Source organism: Salvelinus fontinalis, chromosome 23, assembly GCF_029448725.1.
Source record: "Salvelinus fontinalis isolate EN_2023a chromosome 23, ASM2944872v1, whole genome shotgun sequence".
In the NCBI taxonomy this organism is placed as follows: Eukaryota; Metazoa; Chordata; class Actinopteri; order Salmoniformes; family Salmonidae; genus Salvelinus; species Salvelinus fontinalis.
Genome location: NC_074687.1, coordinates 18,215,763 through 18,234,670, shown reverse-complemented (window position 1 = coordinate 18,234,670; position 18,908 = coordinate 18,215,763). Strand labels below are relative to the sequence as shown.

Below are 18,908 nucleotides of genomic sequence, written 5' to 3'. Positions count from 1 at the left end.
GGGATTGAAATTGACACCACATGCAGTAAATAAATGAAGTGTTATTTGAATCACAGTGGAATCAACACTACATGGTGTTGTTACTCGACTGTGCTGAGTTCATTCCTGTTAACTCTCTGAGTGAAAAAGATTTTTTACTTTTCAAACACACTTAGGCAGTCACTTGGTATAGGCTAGGGACTAGAAGTTGTGGAACGCAACAACCATGTCTCTGTCACTAGCAAATACAGTAATGGGTGGGTATCTCTCACATTCACATGAAGGGAATGCTGGGAAATATGCAAATAAGGATTTACAACCTCCAATGTTAAAACACCCCCCCCCCCCAAAAAAAGATATATAATAATGTGTAATGTAACACTACATTTGTTAATCCCTAACACAAAAAAAGTGTAACAGCATCAACTCTAATAAAGTCTTAATTTAAGTTAGAACAGAGAGAATGGTTATCACTGTCAGACAGCTGAGCTGACTGACCTCTGTGTCAGCTTTACACAAAAGGGCATCTCTCCACACAGCACATTTGAGATCAGAATGTTTTAACACCCACAGTGCTAAATCTGACACTTTCTTAGTGTGTATATGTGACCCACCGAAATAATGTTAAATTAACACCAAGTAAGTGCCTTAGTGAACATTTTTTCATAAAACATATTATTTATGACAATACATAAAACATTTTAATATTACCATACTTCGACAGCCTAATTTTACCCTAATATAGTGGTCTGAAACTCCTGGTTTGCAGGCCACATCGGCAAGTCATATTATGCTGGCTTGCAAAGTATTATATCATTCTAATTGGAATTCAGCCAGAGTTCCAACAATTGGAACTTTTAATCCCCTGCAATCTGCTGTTAGAATGACTGCCAAGGTAGGGAAGATTATACATGAGACTACCTAAACCATCTAAATTGGAACAACCATCTCAACAATCAGTTAAATAAGTCTAACTACTTACAGATTGGATTAGTTTAGAAAAATGTATGTTATGTATCTTGGTGTAGTATAAGATCAATGTATCAATCAATGTTCATGCAGAAACATAGATATTAAACAAACTATTCTAAAAAGCAATCCGCAACAAAGTGATGAGGCCCCTGCCATGTCTGCGTAAATTAACGTAAATTAACGTAAATGAACTTAAAACAGTCGAGAGGCAGCAACACCACCACCTTGTTAACACTTCGCCAGGTGGTGTCAATTTCAACCCCACTGGCGTTAACCCCACTAGAATCAGCACTGTAACACTTTTTACCTCAACACCAAGCTTTTAACACCCGCAAATGTGCTGTGTATCTCTCACTCCCTTTCTGTTGCTCTATCTCCGCCTCGCCAGCACTCTCTGTGAATACATGCTGTCCATGAGACAAATCACCTCATATGTCACACACACGTGCACTAACACACACACCGACACACAAACGTCTGGGCTCTCAGCAGTGTGGAGTGGGACAGCCAGCACATAAATAAAATCAGGGTGAGATAACGCCAACATAAATGTTTGTGTTCTCCTGAAGGATCATGGGAAAGGAATGACAAACATAGTAGATAAGCAAAATCAAGCGGGCTTTGTATCCAACCTATCACCATAACAGTGTGTGTGTGTGTGTGTGTGTGTGTGTATGTGTGTGTGTGTGTGTGTGTGTGTGTGTGTGTGTGTGTGTGTGTGTGTGTGTGTGTGTGTGTGTGTGTGTGTGTGGGGGGGGGGGGGTCACCTTGTGGCCTGACATTAGTATACAATGCTGTAATAACTGCTTTAGACCCCCATGTTAAATAAACACTCACCAGCTTTTACTTCACTCCCACAAACTCATGACCTAAAATATGCTAATAGACTTCCCCCAGTGTGTCACTAGTTATAGAGCTGAGTTCTCATCCGCTCCACAGTTATGAATCTATCAGCCCCAGCAGGCCGTTGTCTCTCCCTCCCTCTTCTGTCAGACCACTATGCTGTTCTGTCAGGCACCCTGTCTGTCTGTGTCTGAGTGGTGTCATACTGTACTTTCATTAGAGGTATAGTCCTTGTTCTCCTGAGGATGGCTGTGTTTATGTACACTCGCCAGGGATTCAAGAGACAGAAGTGGATTTATTTATTTGTGTGTGTTTGTGGGCGAGTGTGTACGTGCGTGCGTGTGTGCACATCCGTGTGTGGTGTTTGTGTGTGCTCCTGCATGTATGTGTGAGATCACTGGGGCCGAACTCCCTGCCATCGAGGACCTCTGTATCAGGCAGTGTCAGAGGATGGCCTGAAAAATTGCTAAAGACTCCAGCCATCCAAGCTATAGACTGTTCACTCTGCCACCATCCGGTAAACAGTACCGGAGAATCGGCTCTCGGACCAACAGGGTCTAAATACCCATAAGACTGCTAAATAGTTCATTAAATGGTTACACAGACTATCTATGCTGACCCTATCTTGCACTGACTTTGTGCACACTCACAAGACTATACACTGAGTATACAAAACATTGTGAACACCTGTTCTTTCCATGACAGACTGACCAGGTGAATCCAGGTGAAAGCTATGATCTCTTATTGATGTAACTTGTTAAATTCACTTCAATCAGTATAGATGAAGGGGAGGAGACCGGTTAAAGACGGATTTTTATGCCTCGAGACAATTGAGATGGATTGTGTATGTGTGCCATTCAGAGGGTGAAAGGGCTACACAAAACAATTTAAGTGCCTTCGAACGGGGTTTGGTAGTAGGTGCCAGGCACACTGGTTTGCGTCAAGAACTGCAAAGCTGCTGGGTTTTTCACAACAGTTTCTTGTGTGTACCAAGAATGGTCCACCACCCAAATGACATCCAGACAGCATTGGAGTCAACATGGGCCAGCATCCCTGTGGAACGCTTTCGACACCTTGTAGAGTCCATGCCCCGACGAATTGAGACGGTTGTGAGGGCAAAAGCGGAGGGTGCAATTCAATATTAGGAAGGTGTGCTTAATGTTTTTATAGCCTAATAAGCAACTAATTCTAAAACACTGAGCAATATTGACATTTTCTAAATTACAAATGGCATGATCCTCCGCTGGACTAAATTAAAAAGAATACTGAACCGTCACTTGACTGAAATGTAAAAGCATGACCCTCCCCCATTATCCTCCAGGTAACCATTATGTACATGTTGATCCGTCCCTAATTATTATCTATCCTAATGCCTAGTCACTTTACCCTTCCTTTATGTACATGTCTACCTCAAATACCTCGTACCCCTGCATCTGGTACTGGTACTCCCTATATATAGCTCCACGTTGATCTGGTACTGGTACTCCCTAGATATAGCTTCATTGTTGTGTAATATTTTTATTTTTATTATTATTTTTTAACTCTGCATCGTTGCGAAGGTCTCGTTTGTAAAGTCTCGGTGGGAAGGTCTCGTTGGGAAGGTCTCGTTGGGAAGGTCTCGTTGGTAAAGTATCGTTGGGAAGGTCTCGTTGGGAACTTCTCGTTGGGAAGGTCTCGTTGGTAAAGTCTCGTTGGGAAGGTCTCGTTGGGAAGGTCTCGTTGGGAAGGTCTCGTTGGTAAAGTCTCGTTGGGAAGGTCTCGTTAGTAAAATCTCGTTGGGAAGGTCTCGTTGGGAAGGTCTCGTTGGGAAAGTCTCGTTGGGAAGGTCTTGTTAGTAAAGTCTCGTTGGGAAGGTCTCGTAAGGGAAAGTCTACACCCGTTTTATTTCGGCGTATGTGACAAATAAAATTTGATATGATTTGATTTGTGAGGGCAGTAGTGGTTTGTTTTCTGAGGGCTGTGTGTTTAGAGAGAGCTGGCCAGGAGTAGTGTAACTTGGCCAGGAGGACATTAGCTTTGGCTCCTCTCTTCTTTTCTTCTCTCCGCGCTTTTCTTTTCCTCTCCTCTGTTGGCATGACGCAGGCTAAGCCTTGAGTAAGTTCAGCAGCCCCCGGAGGGTAGGCACAGAGCAGGAGAAACACAGGGTCAGCACACAGGCCCCCTCTCTACCTCTCTTTCCCTCTCTCTCTACCGTATTCCTCTATCCCCTTTCCCCTCTCGCCCAGGAGAAAACAGTGGAGATGGAACAAATGGAACAAGGCCCTGCAGTTCTGGAGGCTGGGGCTAGGACCTAGGTCCCTCTCCCGTCTCTCTTTCCCTCTCTCTTTATATCCATTTTCAGGTCAAACATAACCTAAAGCAAGTCATGAAGTCGGTTAAATGTACTTCTCCTTCTATTTCAGGATACCTTGTGATCCATTGTTACTTGAAACAAATGACTTTATCTGTTCTTTCCCCCTCTCTCTCTCTCTCTCTCTCTCTCTCTCTCTCTCTCTCTCTCTCTCTCTCAGGGAGGTAAGATCCCTATCAGGTGGACAGCTCCAGAGGCCATCTCCTACAGGAAGTTCACCTCGGCCAGCGATGCCTGGAGCTACGGTATCGTGCTCTGGGAAGTGATGTCATACGGGGAGCGGCCTTACTGGGAGATGTCCAATCAGGACGTGAGTATGCAACCGTCGCCAGGGTGACCTAATGAACTTCCTGCTAAGAGAGGAAATGATGCGTAGAGCGGCCAGGTGGAAGACTGAGTCTGAAGCCTGATGGTCTGAACAAGGAATACAGCTCTAGCACCAGAGTTGACACACACGCACACACACACACACACACACACACACACACACACACACACACACACACACACACACACACACACACACACACACACACACACACACACACACACACACACACACACACACACACACACCACAAAAATGCATCATTGTCACTTGAGCACTAGCGCTCAGAGAGAGAGAGAGAGAGAGAGAGAGAGAGAGAGAGAGAGAGAGAGAGAGAGAGAGAGAGAGAGAGAGAGAGAGAGAGAGAGAGAGAGAGAGAGAGAGAGAGAGAGAGAGAGAGAGAGAGAGAGGGAGGGAATTGAGAGGGAGGGCTTCTATTATGAGCGGATGCACAGTCAGCACTTCTGCCAGTACAGTACTGTCTCACTGCCAACTCTCCAACTCCCCTGGACTATAATAACACCTCCATCTCTACCACCCACTGACACACTGTACTACCTCCTCCTATAGACTGTCCTGCTGCACACCTAATTGTCTCTCTGGCGCTCTCTCTCTTTCTCTCTCTCCCACTCCTCTCTCTCCCCCTCCTCTCTCTCCCCCCCTCTCTCTCTCACACTATCTTTCTCTCTCTCCCCCTCTTCTCTCTCTCCCCCTCCTCTCTCTCCCCCTCTCTCTCTCTCACTCTCTTTCTCTCTCCCATTCCTCTCTCTCCCCTCCTCTCTCTCCCTCTATCCCTCCAGGTTATCAAAGCAGTAGATGAGGGCTACAGACTGCCTCCTCCTATGGACTGTCCTGCTACTCTGTACCAGCTGATGTTGGACTGCTGGCAGAAGGAGAGGAACAACAGACCCAAGTTCGAACAGATCGTCAGCATCCTGGATAAACTCATACGCAACCCCGGGAGCCTGAAGATCACAGCCAACACCTCACCCAGGTACTATAACCATCTACACATCATGCTCTCAACCCTGACCTCTGACCCCTGAACCCTAACCAAACCCTGGCAGCCAATCCATCATCCAGGTACTATACACAGAGACAGGGTTTTATGGGATATCTTAATTTATCCACCATCTTTACTATAAAGATCTAAACTTAACAGCTAGCCATACTTTGTTGTTTTAGTGTTAGTCTTTCTCATCCACTCAACCCCCAAACACCTGCCCCTCTAACTTACAGCTGAACCTCTCTAGTCCTCTCCCAATGCACCTGCCCCCCTAAATCACAGCTGCTCCTCTCTGCTCCTCTCTGCCCCTCTCCCAATCACCTGGCTCTTTCCTCCCCTTAACGCCTAATCACTGCACCTGACTCATTACCCCTCTCCCACGCACCTGGCTCAATACAGATTGACATCGAACATATCCACTTCCCACGCGTTATCCAAGGCATTATGGGTCACGGCACATCCTGCTCATTAGTGACAGCAGTGACAGGAAACACTGTCCTCCACCCTGGGACTCATTTATCCTTTCCTCGCTTTTAGCTTCTTTCTCTCTATCACACGCTTCCCCTTCTGCTGGCCTTCAATATTACTGATGCTGTCTCTACCTCGCCGTCCAACCAAGGTGCAAGACCTTGGTGGATCTGTTAAAGATATCAACCTCATATTATAATAGAGACCTCATAGAAGGTGTTCCTCCACCTCTGTGAATGTGTTCGGACATGATAGTGGTGTATAGGCCTATAGGGGACTGTTGTATGTACAGTATTATGGGACAGACCCCTATAGGGGAGAGCATTTATTTAGTATGGGACAGACCCCTATAGGGGAGAGCATTTATTTAATATGGGACAGACCCCTATAGGGGAGAGCATTTATTTAGTATGGGACAGACCCCTATAGGGGAGAGCATTTATTTAGTATGGGACAGACCCTTATAGGGGAGAGCATTTATTTAGTATGTGGCAGACCCCTATAGGGGAGAGCATTTATTTAGTATGGGACAGACCCCTATAGGGGAGAGCATTTATTTAGTATGGGACAGACCCCTATAGGGGAGAGCATTTATTTAGTATGGGACAGACCCCTATAGGGGAGAGCATTTATTTAGTATGGGGCAGACCCCTATAGGGGAGAGCATTTATTTAGTATGGGGCAGACCCCTATAGGGGAGAGCATTTATTTAGTATGGGGCAGACCCCTATAGGGGAGAGCATTTATTTAGTATGGGACAGACCCCTATAGGGGAGAGCATTTATTTAGTATGTGACAGACCCCTATAGGGGAGAGCATTTATTTAGTATGTGACAGACCCCTATAGGGGAGAGCATTTATTTATTATGGGACAGACCCCTATAGGGGAGAGCATTTATTTAGTATGGGACAGACCCCTATAGGGGAGAGCATTTATTTAGTATGTGACAGACCCCTATAGGGGAGAGCATTTATTTAGTATGGGACAGACCCCTATAGGGGAGAGCATTTATTTAGTATGGGACAGACCCCTATAGGGGAGAGCAGTATTATCTTTACATTGTTCTCATTATGGACCCAAACCTGATTGTATATTGACCCAGTTAGTAGTGACATGGACCACACAGAGGCTGTCATAAACAAACACTTCCTGTTTCCTGTGTACACAGGACGTTATGATCAGACTCAATCTGACCCTGTGTGATCAGGCCTCTGAGTATGGACGTTCAAAAGGGATGCTTGCCCATATTGACCTCAATGCTTCCCACAGTTGTCAAGTTGACTGGATGTCCTTTGGGTGGTAGACCATTCTTGATAAACGCGGTAACCTGTTGAGCGTGAAAAACCCAGCAGTGCTGCAGTTCTTGACTCAAACCGGTGCCCCTGGCGCCTACTACCATACCTCGTTCAAAGGCACTATACATATTTTGTCTTGCCCATTCACCCTCTGAATCGCACCCATACAAAATCCGTGTGTCAATTGTTTTAAGGCTTAGAAATCCTTCTTTACTTCTTTAACCTGTCTCCCGCCCTTCATATACACATATACATTGAAGTGGATTTAACAAGTGACATCACTAAGCGTTCATAGTGTTCACCTGGATTCACCTGGTCAGTCTGTCATTGAAAGAGCACTCAGTGTATTGTCTCCCTCTTTCTCTCCCTAAACCCAACACCTCCTGATATTCCTCCTTTCTCTTACGCTCTCCTTTTTACATGCTGTAAAACATCCCTAATACTTTTTCCCCTGTTTCTTTTTACGTGCTGTACAACATCCCTAATACTTTTTCCCCTGTTTCTTTTTACGTGCTGTACAACATCCCTAATACTCTGTTTCTTCTTGTTTCCCTCCATTTGTTTTGACCACCGTGGGACTGAGGCGCTGCTGTAGCCTGTGTAGAGTGGCCTTGGGCGGGCAGAGAGGAGGCAGGGAGGGAGGGAGGCTGGAGCTGGAACAGGGGAGAGAGGGAGGGAGGCTGGAGCTGGAATAGGGGAGAGAGGGAGGGAGGCTGGAGATGGAACAGGGGAGAGAGGGAGGGAGGCTGGAGCTGGAACAGGGGAGAGAGGGAGGGAGGCTGGAGCTGGAACAGGGGAGAGAGGGAGGGAGGATGGAGCTGGAACAGGGGAGAGAGGGAGGGAGGCTGGAGCTGTAACAGGGGAGAGAGGGAGGGAGGCTGGAGCTGTAACAGGGGAGGGAGGCTGGAGCTGGAACAGGGGAGAGAGGGAGGGAGGCTGGAGCTGGAACAGGGGAGAGAGGGAGGGAGGTTGTAGCTGGAACAGGGGAGAGAGCGAGGGAGGCTGGAGCTGGAACAGGGGAGAGAGGAAGGGAGGATGGAGCTGGAACAGGGGAGAGAGGGAGGGAGGCTGGAGCTGGAACAGGGGAGAGAGGGAGGGAGGCTGTAGCTGGAACAGGGGAGAGAGGGAGGGAGGCTGGAGCTGTAACAGGGGAGAGAGGAAGGGAGGCTGGAGCTGTAACAGGGGAGAGAGGAAGGGAGGCTGGAGCTGGAACAGGGGAGAGAGGGAGGGAGGCTGGAGCTGGAACAGGGGAGAGAGGGAGGGAGGCTGGAGCTGGAACAGGGGAGAGAGGGAGGGAGGCTGGAGCTGTAACAGGGGAGAGAGGGAGGGAGGCTGGAGCTGTAACAGGGGAGAGAGGGAGGGAGGCTGTAGCTGTAACAGGGGAGAGAGGAAGGGAGGCTGGAGCTGGAACAGGGGAGAGAGGGAGGGAGGCTGGAGCTGGAACAGGGGAGAGAGGGAGGGAGGCACTGGGTTGGTGGATCAGACTGGTATTATGGAGACGTCGGCGCTCATAACGTTGACTAATGGTTTGTTAAGAAAGTGAAAATGGGTCCCTGGGAGTTTGCATGTAATTTTCCTGATTGGCTTTTAACACTGGGCTGAGTGCAGGGCGAGAGGGGTGGGAGGGGGAGAGACGGAGGACAAGGTGATTTATGAGAGTGTGTGTGTGTGCGTGTACGTGCCACTATACCAAAGGAGCAGCTGTGTTCGGCCTCACACACCTAATATGTCTCTGGGCATGGAGATCCCATCCCCCACGGGCCCAGATCAAAGCCGTGGCTAGAGTACGCTGTCTGGGGACCTGGGGTGAGAGTTTGAGTCTATGGGGCGAAAGGGAGAGAATCTTAGTGCAGGTGTACCTTAACAGGCCAAGGGCGAGTGTCGAGAGGGCATGAATACAGGGTGTCCGAGCCGAGTAGGAGAGAAGATATGAGAAGAGAGGGGTTTGGGATTTGGGTTTGACGAGTATGAGCTTTGAGGGCTATAGAGAGGGGCCTGGGGCCCCATTTATCAACTGTGCTTACATTTCTTACAAAATTCTGGCCTGCGTGGTGATTCTATGATTTGCGTGCTGAATAAATTATTGGGATTCATCAAACTGTCGCACGCAACATATACACGTTTTTTATTGATGAATCAGAGCCATTCTGACCGCTACAACCTCGCCTGGAAAACAAAAAAGCCTTAATTTGCTGTATAATTTGGAAACGTTGGAACTGGGCCATGTCAATTTCTACAAAAAACTGCAATAGCACATTTCTGTAGAGGTTTGACAGAATGTTTTAATCTTTTACAGTGACTTTTTCGAACAAAAAATGCATGCCGCCTATAGCGAGTGCCAAACACTGGCCGCGCATTCTGCATGTTTGATTGTCTATTCGAAACAATTTAAAGCACATTTTATAGCCCACACTTCTATGCAAAATACTTGGTTCATCATTTTGTTAATTTTGTTCGTCAATACATGATTGTGTTTCTATCTCCTGTCTTGGAATAGGCTTAAATACGGTAGGCTACATTATCATGTTGCACTCCTATCTTACATCAACACTGCAGCCTAGGCCTAGCCATACTGGATAGGGCAGCCATAGTCAACAGGCGGACCGCAGTCCGAATCTGATCCCAGAATGGGGTTAATATGGACCGTGGGTCAGTTGGGCTTTCAATTTATTACGGTTGAGAGTTGTAATAGTAGAATACACAAGGTGCAATTTCGAAATTTGGCAGTGCATGGGCAGTTTTCCTCTTGTTATGCCATTCACTAAATAATCTTAGAGAGCTATTTATAATCTGTCAGAAATGTCCAGTTGATCAAGTAGCCCATGTTATCAAGGTAGGTAAAATAGGCTAAGCAGCTATCTAAATCTTGTAGTTATTTATCATGGCCAGATTATGTGCCCATTGGGGCCTCGACCCCCAGGGGGCCCCATTGATTTTGTTGACTCACTCTGGTATCATATGAACACACATAAGACATGGCAAAATGTGTAGATTTGCAGGAAATGAGCTTTAAAACTACAAAATGTTCTCTCCGCCCCATAGCAAAATGTGTAGAATTGCAGAAAATGTGCTTAAAAACTGCACCATTTTCTTTCCGCCAACAAGAGGGGTGTGAACAGTTTAGGGTTGCATGTATCTATCCAGACCTATGCTACCTAGGAAATGTGTGTGACTGGACCTTCTCAAATAGTAGTTGAGTGCCCCTCGAATAGGCTATAAATAGTAGCCTAATATTTATTGTGTAGTGAGAATACAGTCATGTCAGTCATGTCAGAAAATCTGATTATGAGTTAGGTCCATATCATAGAAGTCAAAGAAACATAGTCTCCATGCTGCTATTTCATTTCCTTACCAACGGAAAATGCATCAATTTTATCATCAGGTTACGTTTTAATGTTTTTATTAGCATACCATTATTAGAATTCCCTTGGTGAAACGCCTCCTTTTCCCCCAAAATAACAATATTTGCTTGTAATACAATTCTCCAACCACTAGAAGTTGTGCGTAAGCAAGGTCTGAGATTTGTGTGGAGATACGCACACTTTCCCGTCAAGTTAAAATTTGATAAATAACAACCTTTGCGGGAAAAGTGACTTGTGTGCGTATGCACCTTTGATAAATGACGCCCCTTGTAAAAGGGAAATGGGGAAAGGTAGGTGTTGAAAAAGGGATAAGCAAAGAGGGGAAAAGGGGAGAGGCAGATGGCCAGATGGAGAGAGGAATGGAGGGGAGGAGGGCTGGGGGGTAGACTCTGGGAGAAACCCTGCAGAGCCATTTCAGTTCCCCTCACAGTGAGACCTGCATTCCTCTCCTCTCGTCTCCTCCTCTCCTGTCCTCCACCAAGCTGCCCAGATGTCAACCTCTCCCCCTCTCCCCCGCCTCCTCATCCCCATATCCTTATCTCCTCCTCTTTTTCTCTCCCTCTCTCCCTCTGCTCCTCTGAGAGCCTTAAAAACATGATACTACACAGCAGTGGTCTTTCAGAGGTCAGTGGAAAACAGACAAAGAGAGAAAACGGAAAGAAAAAGGAGGAGAGATAAAAAGACAGGGACGGTAGAATTTAGCTTTGCTTTCTCACCTCCTTGCTTTTTTTCCATCATATGGAGAATTCTCTATTTTCTCAATCCTGCCGTAGGTAATATGATGCGTACACAGGGGTTTAAGATACCAACTCCTCTCCATGACAACTAGCATGTTCTTTTTGTCCCCCTCCTTGTCTCCCATCCCTCGTTCTCTTCCTCTAGCGCAGCAGAAAATAAAGATTGAACCAGCAACAGAATCACACAGAGGGAAGATAAGGTCGTCTATAGGTTACCTCTACACTGACACCATGACAGTTTTGGAGGCAGAGGACAGAACTTTACAGATCAATAGTCTCCTCATACATGACTGATGGTTTAATCAGGGAGCTGTGTGTGTGTTTGTTTGCCTCGTTCCCTCCCTCTATCCCTCTCTCCTCTCTTATCTCTTCTGCCCGGTTGGCCCTCAGCTGTCAGACAGGCTTCTGATGATCAGGAAGAGATTCAGTCACATACCAGTCTCTTAGCGCTCCCTTTCCTTTGCCACTTCTTTCTCTATCCTCTTCCGCTTGTTCTAGCTCAAACTAGCTCTTGCTGTCCCCATGGTGAGCTGTCTGTCTGGTTGGCTGCTTAGTTGGGTCACTATGTTCCAGACAGACTGTCTCTCTTACTGCTTTGTTTACTTCCTTAAGTTAGCCTACTGAAATGAGTCATGGCAAAAAGATGTTCTAGAACCGTCTAGTAGCCTTACCTGTCCCATCACACACTGTCACAGAGTCAACACACACACCTCCCCACGACCCACACCGCAAATTCACGTGCTGTGATGTAGATGTGTCATTATATATAATACACTCAGCCTCAGTGTGGACTTGACTTCCTGCTATTATGGTTCGTTTACACTACTATAAATATATGTCTCTATGGGAATACCAAGCTGGTTTCCTGTCCTGTGTTGGCTTGTATTCCCTAGGCTGTGTTTGCCTGTGTGTGTGATCAGGTGATATGGTCCCAGTCATTTGTTTTCTGACTCACTGGCTGATTTGACACACACATGTACACGCACACATAAACACGCATACACACTCCCGAGTGACGCAGTGGTCTATGGCACTGCAGCTCATTGCAAGAGGAGTCACTACAGTCGCTGGTTTGAATCCAGGCTGCACCACATCCGGCCGTGATTGAGAGTCCCATTGGGAGGCGCACAATTGGCCCAGCGTCATCTGGGTTGGGCCGGGGTAGGCCGTCATTGTAAATAAGAATTTGTTCTTAACTCACTTGCCTAGTAAAAAAAAAATAACATTCTGAATGGCTCTGACACAACACCCATCATTGTTGAGTATGAGTCAGGGTTGTTGTTGATGAGGCCTGAGTTGGTCTGACCTGCCCTGACCCTGCCTCATAGGGAGGTGAACTTGTTGATTTGGATGTTGATCGGATATGACTATAGCAACAGCTGTATAGCAACAGCTGCTGTGCCTGGTGTTCACTAAACAAAATACAAAACAACATAAGGTTATTGGCTCAGGAGATGTGGGGAGTGTCTCCTGGTCTGGTTTTGGTTTAACAGACTTATGTCTGTCTATCTGGCCGGCCGGCTGGCCAGAGTGAACATGGTCAGGGTTATGGACAGACTCACAGACAGTCCTCTCTGCCTGACTCTTCATCTACAGATCTTAATTTGACCAGTTTCTCTCAGCAGGAAAATAATCCTGCAGCAACAGGAAATTATAAATATTATGTGTATGTCATTCATGGACATTTTTGTCTGGGTTGATACATTTTTCATTATGGCAAATCAAGTTTGGCATTTTAAAGTGGAAATTATCCAAATGTTAGAAGCCTTTTTAAACCTTGAATACACTACGATTTGCATTTTCTGCCGTGCAGAAAAATTTGCTGCAACAACAGAGTGATCAAATTAAGATATTACATCTGTACATCACTCTATCATCTACTCTTTCTTTCCTCTCCTCTCTCCTTTCTCCTTCCCTCTCCTGTCACTCAAATCTCTTCAGAACAGTGCCTCCAGCCATGAAATGCTATTCGTACTATAAATTATTGTCAATGGAACAGCATGAATTGTGATTTGATTTAATTATTTTATTCAGTGTATAATCTGATCAAGGTTGCACTATTGAGAATTCTAGTATTTTTAAGATAAAATATTAATTTAATTATATGAACATTTATGCTTGTTTTGTTATACAATCATATTGTTAAGAGATTTCACATCTAAAACATAAATATAGAATCTACACTGTGTGGTTTTCATTTTACTTAAAGCCCGTCCAACATATATGTTTGGAGTTATATTGACTTAATTCCCTAGAAACAGTGCAAACAGTCATATTGGAAAATCATCAGACTAGTCTGTATGATAAAGTTAACATTACATTGTGTGTGTGGCTTTCCTTTCACTTGGGAGAGCTTGTCCATAACGCACAGCAACGGAACGGGTTGGTGGGTAGTCCCTTCTCTCCACAGGTATTTCCTGATGAGGAGACCTGTGGTGCGTGTGTGTGTGTGTATGTGTGTGCGTTCGTACATGCTGTGTGCGTGGTTGCCTACATGTGTGTGTGTGTGTGCGTTCGTACATGCTGTGTGCGTGGTTGCCTACATGTGTGTGTGTGTGTGCGTTCGTACATGCTGTGTGCGTGGTTGCCTACATGTGTGTGTGTGTGTGCGTTCGTACATGCTGTGTGCGTGGTTGCCTACATGTGTGTGTGTGTGTGCGTTCGTACATGCTGTGTGCGTGGTTGCCTACATGTGTGTGTGTGTGTGCGTTCGTACATGCTGTGTGCGTGGTTGCCTACATGTGTGTGTGTGTGTGCGTTCGTACATGCTGTGTGCGTGGTTGCCTACATGTGTGTGTGTGTGTGCGTTCGTACATGCTGTGTGCGTGGTTGCCTACATGTGTGTGTGTGTGTGCGTTCGTACATGCTGTGTGCGTGGTTGCCTACATGTGTGTGTGTGTGTGCGTTCGTACATGCTGTGTGCGTGGTTGCCTACATGTGTGTGTGTGTGTGCGTTCGTACATGCTGTGTGCGTGGTTGCCTACATGTGTGTGTGTGTGTGCGTTCGTACATGCTGTGTGCGTGGTTGCCTACATGTGTGTGTGTGTGCGTTCGTACATGCTGTGTGCGTGGTTGCCTACATGTGTGTGTGTGTGCGTTCGTACATGCTGTGTGCGTGGTTGCCTACATGTGTGTGTGTGTGTGCGTTCGTACATGCTGTGTGCGTGGTTGCCTACATGTGTGTGTGTGTGTGCGTTCGTACATGCTGTGTGCGTGGTTGCCTACATGTGTGTGTGTGTGCGTTCGTACATGCTGTGTGCGTGGTTGCCTACATGTGTGTGTGTGTGCGTTCGTACATGCTGTGTGCGTGGTTGCCTACATGTGTGTGTGTGTGTGCGTTCGTACATGTGTGTGTGTGTGTGCGTTCGTACATGCTGTGTGCGTGGTTGCCTACATGTGTGTGTGTGTGTGCGTTCGTACATGCTGTGTGCGTGGTTGCCTACATGTGTGTGTGTGTGCGTTCGTACATGCTGTGTGCGTGGTTGCCTACATGTGTGTGTGTGTGTGCGTTCGTACATGCTGTGTGCGTGGTTGCCTACATGTGTGTGTGTGTGTGCGTTCGTACATGCTGTGTGCGTGGTTGCCTACATGTGTGTGTGTGTGTGCGTTCGTACATGCTGTGTGCGTGGTTGCCTACATGTGTGTGTGTGTGCGTTCGTACATGCTGTGTGCGTGGTTGCCTACATGTGTGTGTGTGTGTGCGTTCGTACATGCTGTGTGCGTGGTTGCCTACATGTGTGTGTGTGTGTGCGTTCGTACATGCTGTGTGCGTGGTTGCCTACATGTGTGTGTGTGTGTGCGTTCGTACATGCTGTGTGCGTGGTTGCCTACATGTGTGTGTGTGTGTGCGTTCGTACATGCTGTGTGCGTGGTTGCCTACATGTGTGTGTGTGTGTGCGTTCGTACATGCTGTGTGCGTGGTTGCCTACATGTGTGTGTGTGTGTGCGTTCGTACATGCTGTGTGCGTGGTTGCCTACATGTGTGTGTGTGTGTGCGTTCGTACATGCTGTGTGCGTGGTTGCCTACATGTGTGTGTGTGTGTGCGTTCGTACATGCTGTGTGCGTGGTTGCCTACATGTGTGTGTGTGTGTGCGTTCGTACATGCTGTGTGCGTGGTTGCCTACATGTGTGTGTGTGTGTGCGTTCGTACATGCTGTGTGCGTGGTTGCCTACATGTGTGTGTGTGTGTGCGTTCGTACATGCTGTGTGCGTGGTTGCCTACATGTGTGTGTGTGTGTGCGTTCGTACATGCTGTGTGCGTGGTTGCCTACATGTGTGTGTGTGTGTGCGTTCGTACATGCTGTGTGCGTGGTTGCCTACATGTGTGTGTGTGTGTGCGTTCGTACATGCTGTGTGCGTGGTTGCCTACATGTGTGTGTGTGTGTGCGTTCGTACATGCTGTGTGCGTGGTTGCCTACATGTGTGTGTGTGTGTGCGTTCGTACATGCTGTGTGCGTGGTTGCCTACATGTGTGTGTGTGTGTGTGCGTTCGTACATGCTGTGTGCGTGGTTGCCTACATGTGTGTGTGTGTGTGCGTTCGTACATGCTGTGTGCGTGGTTGCCTACATGTGTGTGTGTGTGTGCGTTCGTAAAATGCTGTGTGCGTGGTTGCCTACATGTGTGTGTGTGTGTGCGTTCGTACATGCTGTGTGCGTGGTTGCCTACATGTGTGTGTGTGTGCGTTCGTACATGCTGTGTGCGTGGTTGCCTACATGTGTGTGTGTGTGCGTTCGTACATGCTGTGTGCGTGGTTGCCTACATGTGTGTGTGTGTGTGCGTTCGTACATGCTGTGTGCGTGGTTGCCTACATGTGTGTGTGTGTGTGCGTTCGTACATGCTGTGTGCGTGGTTGCCTACATGTGTGTGTGTGTGCGTTCGTACATGCTGTGTGCGTGGTTGCCTACATGTGTGTGTGTGTGCGTTCGTACATGCTGTGTGCGTGGTTGCCTACATGTGTGTGTGTGTGTGCGTTCGTACATGCTGTGTGCGTGGTTGCCTACATGTGTGTGTGTGTGTGCGTTCGTACATGCTGTGTGCGTGGTTGCCTACATGTGTGTGTGTGTGTGTGTGTGCGTGGTTGCCTACATGTGTGTGTGTGTGTGCGTTCGTACATGCTGTGTGCGTGGTTGCCTACATGTGTGTGTGTGTGTGCGTTCGTACATGCTGTGTGCGTGGTTGCCTACATGTGTGTGTGTGTGCGTTCGTACATGCTGTGTGCGTGGTTGCCTACATGTGTGTGTGTGTGCGTTCGTACATGCTGTGTGCGTGGTTGCCTACATGTGTGTGTGTGTGTGCGTTCGTACATGCTGTGTGCGTGGTTGCCTACATGTGTGTGTGTGTGTGCGTTCGTACATGCTGTGTGCGTGGTTGCCTACATGTGTGTGTGTGTGTGCGTTCGTACATGCTGTGTGCGTGGTTGCCTACATGTGTGTGTGTGTGTGCGTTCGTACATGCTGTGTGCGTGGTTGCCTACATGTGTGTGTGTGTGTGCGTTCGTACATGCTGTGTGCGTGGTTGCCTACATGTGTGTGTGTGTGTGCGTTCGTACATGCTGTGTGCGTGGTTGCCTACATGTGTGTGTGTGTGTGCGTTCGTACATGCTGTGTGCGTGGTTGCCTACATGTGTGTGTGTGTGCGTTCGTACATGCTGTGTGCGTGGTTGCCTACATGTGTGTGTGTGTGCGTTCGTACATGCTGTGTGCGTGGTTGCCTACATGTGTGTGTGTGTGTGCGTTCGTACATGCTGTGTGCGTGGTTGCCTACATGTGTGTGTGTGTGTGCGTTCGTACATGCTGTGTGCGTGGTTGCCTACATGTGTGTGTGTGTGCGTTCGTACATGCTGTGTGCGTGGTTGCCTACATGTGTGTGTGTGTGCGTTCGTACATGCTGTGTGCGTGGTTGCCTACATGTGTGTGTGTGTGTGCGTTCGTACATGTGTGTGTGTGTGTGCGTTCGTACATGCTGTGTGCGTGGTTGCCTACATGTGTGTGTGTGTGTGCGTTCGTACATGCTGTGTGCGTGGTTGCCTACATGTGTGTGTGTGTGCGTTCGTACATGCTGTGTGCGTGGTTGCCTACATGTGTGTGTGTGTGTGCGTTCGTACATGCTGTGTGCGTGGTTGCCTACATGTGTGTGTGTGTGTGCGTTCGTACATGCTGTGTGCGTGGTTGCCTACATGTGTGTGTGTGTGTGCGTTCGTACATGCTGTGTGCGTGGTTGCCTACATGTGTGTGTGTGTGCGTTCGTACATGCTGTGTGCGTGGTTGCCTACATGTGTGTGTGTGTGTGCGTTCGTACATGCTGTGTGCGTGGTTGCCTACATGTGTGTGTGTGTGTGCGTTCGTACATGCTGTGTGCGTGGTTGCCTACATGTGTGTGTGTGTGTGCGTTCGTACATGCTGTGTGCGTGGTTGCCTACATGTGTGTGTGTGTGTGCGTTCGTACATGCTGTGTGCGTGGTTGCCTACATGTGTGTGTGTGTGTGCGTTCGTACATGCTGTGTGCGTGGTTGCCTACATGTGTGTGTGTGTGCGTTCGTACATGCTGTGTGCGTGGTTGCCTACATGTGTGTGTGTGTGTGCGTTCGTACATGCTGTGTGCGTGGTTGCCTACATGTGTGGTGTGTGTGTGCGTTCGTACATGCTGTGTGCGTGGTTGCCTACATGTGTGTGTGTGTGTGCGTTCGTACATGCTGTGTGCGTGGTTGCCTACATGTGTGTGTGTGTGTGCGTTCGTACATGCTGTGTGCGTGGTTGCCTACATGTGTGTGTGTGTGTGCGTTCGTACATGCTGTGTGCGTGGTTGCCTACATGTGTGTGTGTGTGTGCGTTCGTACATGCTGTGTGCGTGGTTGCCTACATGTGTGTGTGTGTGCGTTCGTACATGCTGTGTGCGTGGTTGCCTACATGTGTGTGTGTGTGCGTTCGTACATGCTGTGTGCGTGGTTGCCTACATGTGTGTGTGTGTGTGCGTTCGTACATGCTGTGTGCGTGGTTGCCTACATGTGTGTGTGTGTGTGCGTTCGTACATGCTGTGTGCGTGGTTGCCTACATGTGTGTGTGTGTGTGTGTGCGTGGTTGCCTACATGTGTGTGTGTGTGTGCGTTCGTACATGCTGTGTGCGTGGTTGCCTACATGTGTGTGTGTGTGTGCGTTCGTACATGCTGTGTGCGTGGTTGCCTACATGTGTGTGTGTGTGCGTTCGTACATGCTGTGTGCGTGGTTGCCTACATGTGTGTGTGTGTGTGCGTTCGTACATGCTGTGTGCGTGGTTGCCTACATGTGTGTGTGTGTGTGCGTTCGTACATGCTGTGTGCGTGGTTGCCTACATGTGTGTGTGTGTGTGCGTTCGTACATGCTGTGTGCGTGGTTGCCTACATGTGTGTGTGTGTGTGCGTTCGTACATGCTGTGTGCGTGGTTGCCTACATGTGTGTGTGTGTGTGCGTTCGTACATGCTGTGTGCGTGGTTGCCTACATGTGTTTGTGTGTGTGCGTTCGTACATGCTGTGTGCGTGGTTGCCTACATGTGTGTGTGTGTGTGCGTTCGTACATGCTGTGTGCGTGGT

General features: G+C 47.8%; 1 protein-coding gene across 2 annotated transcripts in view; it reads left to right on the top strand.

Annotated features, from left to right (window-relative positions):
- Positions 1 to 18,908, top strand: part of epha3 (eph receptor A3) — a 171,564-nt gene that overhangs the window by 143,318 nt on the left and 9,338 nt on the right. For both annotated transcript variants that reach the window (XM_055878105.1, XM_055878106.1), the window contains exons 14-15: positions 4,305 to 4,454; positions 5,273 to 5,466. In XM_055878105.1, the coding sequence (XP_055734080.1) occupies positions 4,305 to 4,454; positions 5,273 to 5,466 (344 nt within the window). The remainder of the gene's footprint in view (positions 1 to 4,304; positions 4,455 to 5,272; positions 5,467 to 18,908) is intronic.